At 42.7% G+C, this 12,724-nt stretch overlaps 2 protein-coding genes across 2 annotated transcripts; one reads left to right on the forward strand and one right to left on the reverse strand.

The window, feature by feature from the left end:
- Nucleotides 1–298: 298 nt before the first annotated feature.
- On the reverse strand, nt 299–6,705 carry qpctla (glutaminyl-peptide cyclotransferase-like a). Its single transcript, XM_058633794.1, has 7 exons — nt 6,068–6,705; nt 4,709–4,855; nt 4,316–4,609; nt 3,785–3,946; nt 3,523–3,622; nt 3,227–3,343; nt 299–1,675 (listed from the first exon to the last, which is right to left on the reverse strand). Exons 1-7 carry the CDS (start codon nt 6,284–6,286, stop codon nt 1,530–1,532), a joined length of 1,185 nt encoding a protein of 394 aa, XP_058489777.1. The 5' UTR covers nt 6,287–6,705; the 3' UTR covers nt 299–1,529.
- A 613-nt stretch (nt 6,706–7,318) lies between these two features.
- On the forward strand, nt 7,319–12,016 carry LOC131462503 (ribonucleoside-diphosphate reductase large subunit). Its single transcript, XM_058633781.1, has 4 exons — nt 7,319–7,498; nt 8,928–10,909; nt 11,278–11,466; nt 11,566–12,016. The coding sequence occupies exons 1-4, from the start codon at nt 7,480–7,482 to the stop codon at nt 11,755–11,757; spliced, it is 2,382 nt and encodes a 793-aa protein (XP_058489764.1). The 5' UTR covers nt 7,319–7,479; the 3' UTR covers nt 11,758–12,016.
- Nucleotides 12,017–12,724: the final 708 nt, after the last annotated feature.

Genomic DNA, 12,724 nt, shown 5'->3' on the forward strand with positions numbered 1-12,724 from the left:
CTTCCGCCTCCTCTTCTTCATCCGTAGCGTGCGGCAGGCTAGACGTAGCAAAGACGTTTTGCTGCCCCCTATCACTTGTAGAGCCCAGTTAGTGTTCAGTCCGTCTTTCACCTGGTTAAATAAAGGTTGAATAAAAATGAACAGGTCACAGTTTAAAGATCACAGGTGTAAACAATCACGTTAATGATAGCTGAGTTTCCATTTACGGTAGGTTCCACAGTTTTAGGGTGCATGATGCTCACAATGCTTACATTGTCCTAATGGAGCAAGGTGCTACATAAAAAAGTGGAAAAATCCATTTTTGATTTCATTTTTTATTGAATTATTCTGCTCAGTCTTTTATGATCATGTGTTCACATTTTGAAATATAAAATATATTAAAAATGTCTTGTTTTGTCATGCAGCTTTCTGGTACTTATTGCTTCCTGCTACACAAATCTACATTTCACCTCCAGGCCCCCAGCAAACCCAAAACCATCTTCATCCACCACCTCCTTGAAACTAGTTCTTCCAGTCCAGTACAATTCCTTTTCACTGTTTTACTTCTTGAATTTAAAGTAAATTGTTCTGGTGTGACGTAAAACAATCACAAGTACAAGTCATTACCGAAATGTGACGCATCAGACATTGTACTTGGACTCATACATAGACAACACAATACAAAAACGTAAAAGTAAGCATCACATGTCTGGATTAAATTCAACATACCAGTTCACAAATGGACTGTAAAGTGTACTCAGCTCACTCAGTGTACTGTTTTCTAGTAACGGAATCTTTCAGTGATTTTGACTTCCCACAGGTGAACCCAATCCTGAAAGATGTTAACACATGTAAACTTTATTGCATCCTTTTCTCTCCTCATCTTTCACCACAGAAGGCAGCATTTGTTGGATTTTCATTTTCCCATCATTAAACTGACAGAAAAAGTGCAGGATAGTCACAGAACATAATAGCTAGCAAACATAAAATGGCTGGTTGTAAAGCCAAGATGATTTTCACTCAAGTAAAGTTGTCACTGTGTGACCTGCATTCACAGCAGCTCACATTAGATGAACTCAAGTCAGTCTTTAAAAAGACATTAGTGCATCTTGATAATATACTGTAGACTTAGCAAATAAAGGCTTTTCTTTTTTTAAAAGAATGAAGCAAACCTATCGAATAAGAGTGGGTTTGGTTTTTTAGTTTTTTAAATCTTCCTAGTCCTCAGGTACCATGCTCATAAGACATTACTATAATACTTTAATTAAGACTGTGCCCACCACATATGCCCATATTTGGAAATGGGTCTTCAAATCATCCATTGTGTGTGAAACAACAAAGCCTGGCCAGTACAGTGGAGACAATGTGCTTGGTTAAGTTAAGCTGGTGTCCAGTTGAGTACAGTTTATTTCATTGGGGAAATCTTGTTGTGCATCTGGTCATTGATCACAGCGAGAGGAACAGCACATGTGCTCTGGCGCAGGTTTAAAGTGAGCAGAGCTCCTCAGGCCACAGCTGTGTGGAGCACAGATATCTGTCAGAGTTTGTGTTCAGAAACCCAGGTATTCAGCCAGGAACACAGCCATGATCTTGGTCAGGTTCTCCACAGTGGGGCGGTGCATGTTCTGCTCCGTGTCGTCCAGCTTGTGCCAGAACTGTGGGAAGGGAGTGGCAATGACATGCAGCACAGGAACACCTGCAGATGGAGAGGAAGGAGGAAGGTAGTGATGATGAATGACAGACACATTCAGCTTAGTAAGTGTATTCTGTATAATATGCTGAGTTCTGGACTGCTTATTGAATTATATTATATTTCTATTTATCTCTTTTTTAAATGTGTCCACACAGCAGCACAGTTACAAACAGAGTACAACAGGGTTACAGACAAACAGTCAGCAGCCATATACATACTTTGAAAACATAAATGATTCAAATAAGCAATTTTCAGGCTCATAATCATAAAACCACTGCACAATCAATTAATTTGTGATAAACCAATCACCAATAAAGTGATTAACGCTTGGAAAACACACATGAATAACGCTCAGCCTCGTTTATGTGCATGGAGGAGACAGTTTGCTGCTTATGAAAACTTTGACAATGTATGTCGAGAAACAGTGTACGTTTCTGTCCCACTAATGTCATTTGTACAATCTGTATTTTTTCACAAGGTCAAGATGTTAAAACTGTATAAGTCCCAAAAAGTGTTTGTATTGTGTGAGTTGAGGAGGTTTAGGATTCCAACCCGTGGTGGGAGATGGACAGTGACATGAGTGGCAGTAAAGATGAGCCGAGAATAAATAATGAGGTAAGAATTAACTGCACCAGTCTTAAACTGTCGTGACTCTGCAGGGCGGATTAAACACAGCATCATTCTGGAGGAGTTGCAGCAGTCTGGTGGCAGATGATACAGTGAATTGCAGTGCTCTAACGCAGCAGATGACAAATACCAGGATAAGCATTTTGACTGTTCTCCACAATGAAAGAGGGATGATTCTCCCCAATGCTGTGAAACATGCTGCTGCAGTGATGGTGTGATTTACCTGGCTCTCCCTCTCCAAAGTTCAGTTTCCCTTCAAATGTTAGGTGTTTTCTTTACCTGCATGTCTTCCCTTCTCTTTGACACCTCTCTGTCCAAAAAGCCCTGCACCTCACAGTTGTGGTAAATTAGTGACACCGATTCCAGTATCAGGCACACAAGCTGCCCTTGTGTGCAGTGTGGAAGTACTTTAATATGAGTGACGATGACAAAAGTAGAGCAGACTGCAACCTGTGTTCTGCTAGACTGTCTCGCCTCCTCAACAATTTGTTAAAACATCTGTTCCTAGACTTTTGCACACCTCAAAATGTGGTGTTCCAAAGTGACATGGCCACACGGCGGACTAGTGGTTAGTGGGTTTCCCGAGTTTGTGACCCAATCAGAACAAGGGCGTTTCTGCAAGTTTCCCACCTTTCACCATGTCAGATTGGCACCAGCAGCCCCGCGACCCTCATGTGAAGGATAAAGTTGTAGGCGATGGATGGATAAGCAGAAATATGAGATAAAATAAAGGAATGGTCCTCACTCTTCCAATACTTTTGGAGGGGACTGTAAATGTTTAAACAGCGGCAATAGTATCTAATGTTGTATTTCACGTTGCAGCATTCCCATCTTCAGCCAAGCCTAAAATCTTTGCAATATTCTAAAATTAAATTCAAATCCTACACAAAAAGGGATGGGGAAAATCCACTTGGTGTCATCACTCACCTCTGTGAAGGAAGGGGATGTGGTCGTCCTGCACAGGTCCAAGATACACGTCCTTCCTAAAATACGTCTGCTCTGATGGGTGAGATGTCAAAAGACCCTGCCGGTGGAGTCGCTTCTCTGAGGATGAGGGAATCAGAACCTTCATGGTCATTACACAAAAAGTACAACGACATCCATTCAGTGCAAAGAGAGCCGTTTAACCACCTTTCTAAACATTTATTCGTATGTACAAAGATTAACACGCAAACCACAAAAAAAGAGGACTTCATGAAAATGAAGTTACAGCCACTGCTCACCTGCAGCAATCAGACGGTCAAACCAGCGCGCTGTGTTGTCAAAGTGATTAGCAATCAGTGGATCAGCTCCGCCGAGTAGATCCAACAGCACAAATAAGTCCTGTGGAAAGAGGTCCGAGTTAAAAGAGAGCAGTCTGCCTTTGTTTCTGCTAAATATGACATAATCTTATGTCATGCCGCTTGTGTGTGGATGAGGATGTGTGGACGACCAAAGAGGATGGATGTGTTTATTTCTGGAAAACGCAAACATGGGTTTTCTCACCACAGCCTGGATCATGGTGGTGTGTGAGGACGCAGCGGGGTAAGGCGTGTTGGCCATACGCTCCGCCAGATGCCGAGAGCCATACAGCGAGTCTGTGGCGGTCCACTCTTCAAACGACTCCTCGCCATCAAAGAACACGAGCTGAAGGGTGACTGGAGGTTTCTATGAGACAAAGGGAGGAAGTCAAATGAGAACGCACTTTTGCAAAAAGGATTAACGGAGTCCTTTCTCTCTTCCTGCAGGGGTGTCGCAATGTGTGTCTTCTTCTTATCTCAAACTATGGAAAGCACAGCCTCTGGAAAGACGATACAAAAATAACCGCTGCACTCAATACACCAGGCTCGAGTCAGCATTTTCTATCCTAAACTGCAGCTGCAGCTGCAGAGGCATAAAATGAGAGAATAAGGGGAAAAAAGGTAATATTCTCAGATCTGTGAAAGTATTAAACAACTATTTATATAATTCCACCAATAGTAAACTAACGGACAGCTGCTCCAGGGTGGAAAAAACCTAATCAAACACAGTGTATACCTGCTGTTTGAATGATCTAAGCTGGGCATCCAGAGAAGTGGCGAGCTCCAGGATCATAGCACATGGCACTGCTGAGTCACTCGCTCCCACAAACACCTTCTCTGGGGCCCGAGGATCTGGGGGCAGCAGCTTGGAGTCATAGTGGCAGGCGAGGAGCAGCCTCCGTGGTGCTGAAGGGTCCAGAGTAGCTACGATGTTAGTGAAGGCAACCAGGCCTCGAGGGGTTGAAGACCGGAAGGAGTCTAGCTCTATGGACCAGCCGGCCGACTGCAAGGATATGGTGGAGGTGATGTGCTGAGAAAGAACAGAAGAAGAGGTTTGATTAAAGATAAAGGAAGAACAAAGTAATTGGATATACATTGAGTGTTTTTTCCCCCTCACACACACACACACCTGCTGTACAATCAGACTGCCCTCTGTCCCCGGGAGCCGCTCTATCAGGATGGGCCTCATGTACGTTTCCCACAGACGACTGCCGTCCACCTGAGAGGCCAGACGGCGGATCTGAGCCGGTGAACACTTACTGGGTTTGTGGGACAACTGGACAAGAGACAGCAAGGTCAACAAAATCTTGTGAGCAAAGAATTAGGCAGCGAGTAAAATAATAGCATGATGTTTCATCTGCTAACATCTGATGCTTTTCTTTATGAACAAAAAATAGTATGTTTTTTGTCTTTTAGACTCTTGGTTAGATGCATCATTTTGGGAACTGCGTTGTGTGACTGCATTGTTCATTAAGCTTTATGTGCTTTTATAAAAATGTTTAACTGCAACAATTATGAACCAATTATCAGTCAATTACTAAATTATTCGTCAACTATTTTGCTAACTGATTAATAACCTTTGAGTGTGTTTTTTCCTGAATGGTGCACAAACACAGCCTATTTAGCCAAATGTTGTAATCATTAGTCATATCGGCAGATCTTGGTGTGTGTCGATATCCGATTATACATTTTAAAGCTAATATCTGCCGATATCAATAACATGCTGAAAATATCTCGCATCCCTTAAAGAAATCCATGGTTTATGGACAAAACAAGACATTTGAGAACATCATCATTTTGAAGTTTGGCAAACACTGAACTTAAACATCTGACATTATATGGATCAAATAACTAATAATTTAGTCTAGAAAATAACTGACAGACTCGTTTTCTGGCAATATGATACATGGGGTGATGAGACAATATTTTGTGATATATTGGGATTCTATGAGCAAGAATCTTTTTTTCTTTATTCTTTTTTAAACTGTCATAATAAAACAACTATGGTCGTAAATAATACACAGTTTTGTTTGAGTAGTGAGAATAGAGGAGGGAGGAAGAGAGAGTCCACAAAACCACCGTCAAGGACATTTTCATATCGATCGTTTTAGTGGACAGAATGAGTCAAATTATAGTTATTTACTTGCATTCCTGAACAGAACCATTAGCTTTTGTGGTTGAATGTTATGGTTGACTAATTTCTGGCTTCCCAAAGAAGAAGCCAAATGAGCTGATCAAAATGTTCAAATCAAATGTGGCTATAAAAATGTAAATTCAGTTTGTTATTTGCCAAATATTAAAAAGTTTCTGAACGATTTCTACACATATTTATGTTCTCTTGTTTTTATGACACGTGGTCTGATCATTGTTTTAAGTACATTCATGTTCATCATTAGAACAAATACAGTGTGTATGTGAATCCTTGACATGTAAAGTAACTGTGTGTAGATCATGTTATTGTTATTCTTCCAGTCATTATTAAACTCACCCTGTCTTTGGTCAGGTCCACAGCTGGTGTGCGGTTCACTTGTGCACTGGTGCTGTCTTTGGACAGATAAACTCCCAGCACCAGAGTCAGCACCAGAATCCCGAGGAGACACAGCAGCAACACCCGGGCCCGAGGCATTCGAACCCGCTCACAACCGGTGAAGGAGCCGCTGCCGTTGCTCTGCTGCAGCGGCTTGTACCGTCGATTTGACCGGGGCATGACTGAGATACAGCCGCTCTCCAAGGGGACGTGTAGTAACCACACAGAGCACCGAGGAAGGGAAACTCACACCGGAAGCGGACTAAACAGTCTTTACCACAGTGTGTAGACCCGTTTTAAACAAAATGATCCATTCTTCGCTTGGAAACGTCCGCACACTGTGGTGCTCATCCTCCTCCTCCGTGGGCTCAGTGGTCACCGCACAGCAGATGTCAGCGCTGCTGTGATCCCGAACATTTATGAGGCATTTTCTGAATGGTGCACCAACACAAACGTGCAGATACTAACTTATTTGTCCGCTCATACAGTCAATGAACGATAAAAGAAACGCGCATCAACGTGATCAAACAGAGAACTTGTGACAACTCATCAGATGTTTCGCCAGCTGTTCCGATCGCAGTCTCTCAATGGCGTAAATAAGCTCCTCCTTAGCAACCTTCTGCTGTTTTAACGCGGCTGGCACATAACGTTGATGCCCTCTTCCGCCACCTGTTGAATGGGAGGACAAACTACAGTAACAAGGATCTGGCTATTATAGACACAGATTAGATCACAGTAACAGTGTATCCTAAACATAAGGAGTAAACATTTATAATCATCCCTTTAAAAGTTACATAGTTGATTTTGGTGCCCATTTGTTTCACAGATATATTAGTGTGCGTGTGTGAGTGTGAATGGGTAAATAAGAGGCATTAACTTGTAGAAAGGCGCTTTATGAAGTTCAGTCCATTTCCTTTAATTAGTTTACGGGGCAGATCTGCCACATCCAATATGGCGGCGACGTCGACGTACGATTCAGCGCTCAGTACGGCGTCTACGTATATATGTCTATATATGTATATATGTGATGACATGACCTACATTTCTCTGCCCCGCCAGATTTTAAGAACGGAAGCGGAAGTGGCGTGTGTGTCACAACGCATACGCGCATTCCGATTAGTCTGCACAGACGAAGTCACCCGTTGTCTCGCCACTGATTGGTCAAACGGTCCATCAGTCTCGACTTCCGACGCGGACGTTTCCGTACAAAAACAGGTTTCGCGGGATTTTCGGGAGTCGCTCCCGCGTTGTCTTGTGAGTCGGACCGGACTCTATTTGCTGCTGCACACCGAGACACCGAGGACAGTTTGGACGTAAAGCCGCAGAGCTGCTGTTTTTCCCCGGGAGACGAGTACACATCACACGGCGGCAGTATGCACGTGATCAAGCGAGGTGATTCCTTGTTGTTGTTGTTGATATTATTGACGGGCGTCTGTTAGCTTCAGTGCTACACCTGTGTTCATTATGCGCAGCTTCCAGGAACAACGTAAACTCACTGTTAAGTGAGTGTTTGTGTTGAATTATTAAAATGTAAATGTGTGACTATGTGTGTTTTAATGTCTTTATTGACGTTGTTTATAGTCATGACGAGCAATTATCACATTTGCCGCCAAAATGCTAAGTTATTGTTCCCCTCCTCACTGAGTCATTGTGCACACAATGTGGACAGTGGTGTGTTCACAGTGTAAGAAATAACCCTTTCAATCTTCATAGCTCGTCTGTAATGTGTCACAGTTGTCTGTAAGTTACTTATTCTCAGTTAAAAATAAGAGAGACAGATAACCATTCTTGTGTTTAGGTTTTTTTTAATTGTGAATATGAGCAATTAAAATATCACTATCCATGATTCCAGATTGAGATATCTACAATTCAATTTTGGTAGTAAGTAACAGCCAGACAATTCCCCTTTCTACCAGTCAGGATCAGGGCTGAAATGATTACTCAATTAAGTGATGACTTAATTAATCTATTTAGATATTAGATTAATTGGTGTGTGTGTTTTCTGATTTTTCAGCTTCTTAAATGTGACTATTTTCTGGTTTCTTTGCTTCATAAAACAAATAAATCATTAAAAACTGAATCCTTTTGGTTTGTGGACAAAACGAGACATTTGAGAACATTATTTCCAGGTTTATTTCAACATTTTCTGGCAATTAATTGTGAAAATAAAATGGTCAGGATTAAATCTGGAATTATAGATAGTCATAACTCTTTGAAACATTTTTTATTTGTCCCTAGGAAAAATCTGGGATATCTGAAATAAATAACATAATTATAACAGTATTTCATTGAGCAGTGATCAGGACTGTAAATTACTAACATGTCTTTAGTTGACTTGTTTCTTACGCTCTCCTCTGTTATAGTAGGTCATATTTCCTTTGGAGTAACTGCATCACTGTGTTAATAAAAACTAGGGATGGAACAATACCTTTTTCTTTTGTCCTATACTGATATCTGTTGTTGTTGTTGTTGTTCCTCTTCCATTAAAAACCTGTAGCCCATCACTGCACAGGAACTCTTAATTTCTTAACAGTGAGGTTACTGTGAAGTATTTCTCCCAAGGTTAGCAATAGCGTTTGAATAAATCCTGGATCCAGATCTATGTCTGGAACACACCGAAATTTAATGTCTACCTTCTAGCAGGTGTTTTCCAACTCTTTAGACCCCAGCACCCAAAATATAAATAATACAAGTATTATTATTATTATTATTATTATTATTATTATTATTATTATTATAAATGTTCAGAGTTTTTAATGACTGTTCTGTATTGAGTGACGGACCACTTTAGGCTGATGAATTTTTTTCTTTTCTTTTTCAGATGGACGCCAGGAGCGCGTCATGTTCGATAAAATCACCTCTCGTATCCAGAAGCTTTGCTATGGCCTGAACTCTGACTTTGTGGATCCAACCCATATAACAATGAAGGTGATACAGGGTTTGTACAGTGGCGTCACCACCGTGGAGCTCGACACGCTCGCCGCAGAGATCGCTGCCACTCTCACAACGAAGCACCCAGACTACGCCATCCTCGCTGCACGGATTGCCGTCTCAAACCTGCACAAAGAGACGAAGAAGGTGTTCAGTGACGTGATGGAGGACCTGTACAACTATGTCAACCCCCTGAATAGACGCCACTCTCCCATGATCTCCAAGGCGACCCTTGACCTGGTTCTTGAGAACAAAGACCGCCTTAACTCGGCCATTATATTTGACAGAGATTTCTCTTACAACTTCTTTGGCTTCAAGACACTTGAGCGGTCCTACCTATTGAAGATCAACGGCAAAGTGGCAGAACGGCCTCAGCACATGCTCATGAGAGTGTCTGTTGGTATCCACGAAACCGATATCGATGCGGCCATTGAGACCTACAACCTGCTGTCGGAGAAGTGGTTCACGCATGCCTCTCCTACACTCTTCAACGCAGGAACCAACAGGCCACAGCTGTCCAGCTGCTTCCTGCTTGCCATGAAGGATGACAGCATTGAAGGCATCTATGACACACTGAAGCAGTGTGCCCTCATCTCTAAATCAGCTGGAGGAATTGGCGTGGCAGTCAGCTGCATCAGGTCGACTGGGAGCTACATTGCCGGCACCAACGGCAACTCAAATGGTCTGGTCCCCATGCTGAGGGTTTATAACAACACGGCACGGTATGTCGACCAGGGTGGCAACAAGCGCCCCGGGGCCTTCGCCATGTACTTGGAGCCTTGGCACTTCGACATATTCGACTTCCTGGAGCTGAAGAAGAACACTGGGAAGGAGGAGCAAAGAGCCAGAGATCTTTTCTTTGGTATGTGGATCCCCGACCTGTTCATGAAGAGAGTAGAGGACAACCAAGAGTGGTCACTGATGTGTCCGAACGAGTGCCCCGGGCTGGACGAGTGCTGGGGGGAGGAGTTTGAGAAGCTCTACACCGAATATGAGAGGGAGGGCAGGGTCAAGCGAGTGGTGAAGGCTCAGCAGGTGTGGTACGCCATCATTGAGTCCCAGACGGAAACGGGTACGCCGTACATGCTGTACAAGGACGCCTGTAACAGGAAGAGCAACCATCAGAATCTGGGCACCATCAAATGCAGCAACCTCTGTACAGAAATCGTGGAGTACACCAGCCACGACGAGGTCGCGGTCTGTAACCTGGCCTCCCTCGCTCTCAACATGTACGTCACTTCTGAGCGGACTTTCGACTTCAAGAAGCTGGCACAGGTGACCAAAGTGATCGTGAAAAACCTCAACAAGATCATAGACATTAACTTCTACCCTGTGCCTGAAGCAGAGAAGTCCAATAAGCGCCACAGGCCGATAGGCATTGGTGTCCAGGGTTTGGCAGACGCCTTCATCCTGATGCGTCATCCATTTGAAAGCCCCGAGGCTCAGCTGCTCAACATCCACATCTTTGAGACCATCTACTACGCAGCCCTGGAGGCCAGCTGCGAGCTGGCTGCAGAGCTGGGCCCCTATGAGACATACGAAGGCTCTCCCGTCAGCAAGGGCATCCTCCAGTACGACATGTGGGAGAAGACGCCCACCGACATGTGGGACTGGAAGCTGCTGAAGGAGAAGATCGCCAAGCACGGCGTGCGGAACAGCCTGTTGCTGGCTCCGATGCCCACAGCCTCCACCGCCCAGATCCTGGGCAACAACGAGTCCATCGAGGCCTACACCAGCAACATCTACACCCGCAGGGTCCTGTCGGGAGAGTTTCAGATCGTCAACCCCCATCTGCTCAAAGACCTGACGGAGAGAGGCCTGTGGAGTGAAGACATGAAGAACCAGCTGATCGCTCACAATGGATCCATTCAGGTAATGCATTGAGTTCACATCATAGGCAGTAATGAGTCGTTAATTTCATAGTTGTTCCAGCTTCTCAAATGTGAGGATTTATTGTTGTTCCCCTTATGACTAAACTATGTTTTTTGAACAAAATGAAACCTTTGCTAACATCAGTGTCCATAATCTTCCAAAGCCATTTTAAACATTAAACTATAAATCTGAATATATAAGTTGGTTGATTGAGAAGATGACGTTAGTTGTGATTAAATGTAACTGAATTTCACAAGATTAGTTGAAAAATCAGAAAGCCCACGTGTTTTTTTTGTTGTTGTTGTTGTTTTTGTTTTTTTAGAAGCTCAAATAAAAAAAAACTGATTTTGTTTATTTTATTTGAACAGAACGTTAATGAGATCCCAGACGACCTGAAGGAGCTCTATAAAACAGTGTGGGAAATCTCCCAGAAAACCATACTGAAAATGGCTGCCGACCGCGGCGCCTTCATCGACCAGAGCCAGTCTCTGAACATCCACATCGCTGAGCCAAACTACGGCAAACTGACCAGCATGCACTTCTTCGGCTGGAAACAGGTAAGATGTGGCACCTGCAGGAGAAATGAGAAAGAAAGCAAATAAAAGTGAATGATAAAAGAATAGAGAGCTAACTGTGCTGTTATGTCATCACTGTAGGGCCTGAAGACAGGAATGTACTACCTGAGGACAAAGGCCGCTGCTCAACCCATCCAGTTCACCCTCAACAAGGAGAAGCTGAAGGAGGCTTTGCCTGCCAAAGCCTCGGAGCAGGAGGCCAAAGATCGCAACACTGCAGACATGGTTTGTTCTCTGGAGAACAGAGACGAGTGTCTCATGTGCGGATCCTAAACCTTTTTGTTTCCCCTTGCTCTCTCACCACTAAATCACACTCTAAACCTGCTAAAGCTTGAGGTTCAATCTGCTCTGACTTGATGGTAAAACTCTGGGTGACGGGACTTAACTTATGGAAGTGCTTCCATTATGACAGTATATAACACGTTTTTCCGTTCATCATTGTATAGTATTTACTGACTGAAGTACCTACCACAAAATGTATTTTATGTGAATGGCTCTGTCATAGAAAATAAAAGTTTTTTTATATGCAAAATTGTGTGTTTTTTTTTTTTTTGTCCGATGAAAACAAAGTAGACGAAACAAAAACTAGTGCATGGCAGCAATTCAAGTTCTATCAATGTTAAACATATCTGTTGCTTGAAAGAGGACTTCACTTGGTTTTGAAATAGGTTGATTAATGTTAGAAACTGTTTTTTCAGGGTAGATGATTTATAGTATAATTAACAAAAACTGGTTCCAACTTCTCAAAGATTCTCATTTGGTTCCAAGTGGGGGTGCGCAATAATTTAAGGTGAACACTTAAGTATTAATACATTCTTAATTCAACAAGCTTTCCTCTCAATCACATTCACACTCAATTTGGCAATTACGAACAACATTACTCTAAGTAATTGTTTCATTGTTAATCAGGAGATGTTAATGTTTCATAACATCTGTAGGTAAATGATTAAGATGTACATTTATGCAGGTATTAATACATCTAGTTATGAAGACTTGTATTAATGGTTAGTAAATGTGAGAAATACATGCTTTATATACAGTTTATTACTGAAATAAATGATGAATTCAGGCACTTACTGTTACCTAAGGTTTACTGCTTAATAATGTGTAGTTATTATAAACTGACAGTCAAACAATCAATAACATTCTCTACAGTAACAATATAACAAGCTGGGAGGAGGCCTCGGGGTAGACCTAGGACAAGGTGGAGAGATTACATCTCCACTCTGGCCTGGGAACG

The sequence above is a fragment of the Solea solea genome, chromosome 7 (assembly GCF_958295425.1).
Source record: "Solea solea chromosome 7, fSolSol10.1, whole genome shotgun sequence".
NCBI lineage: Eukaryota > Metazoa > Chordata > Actinopteri > Pleuronectiformes > Soleidae > Solea > Solea solea.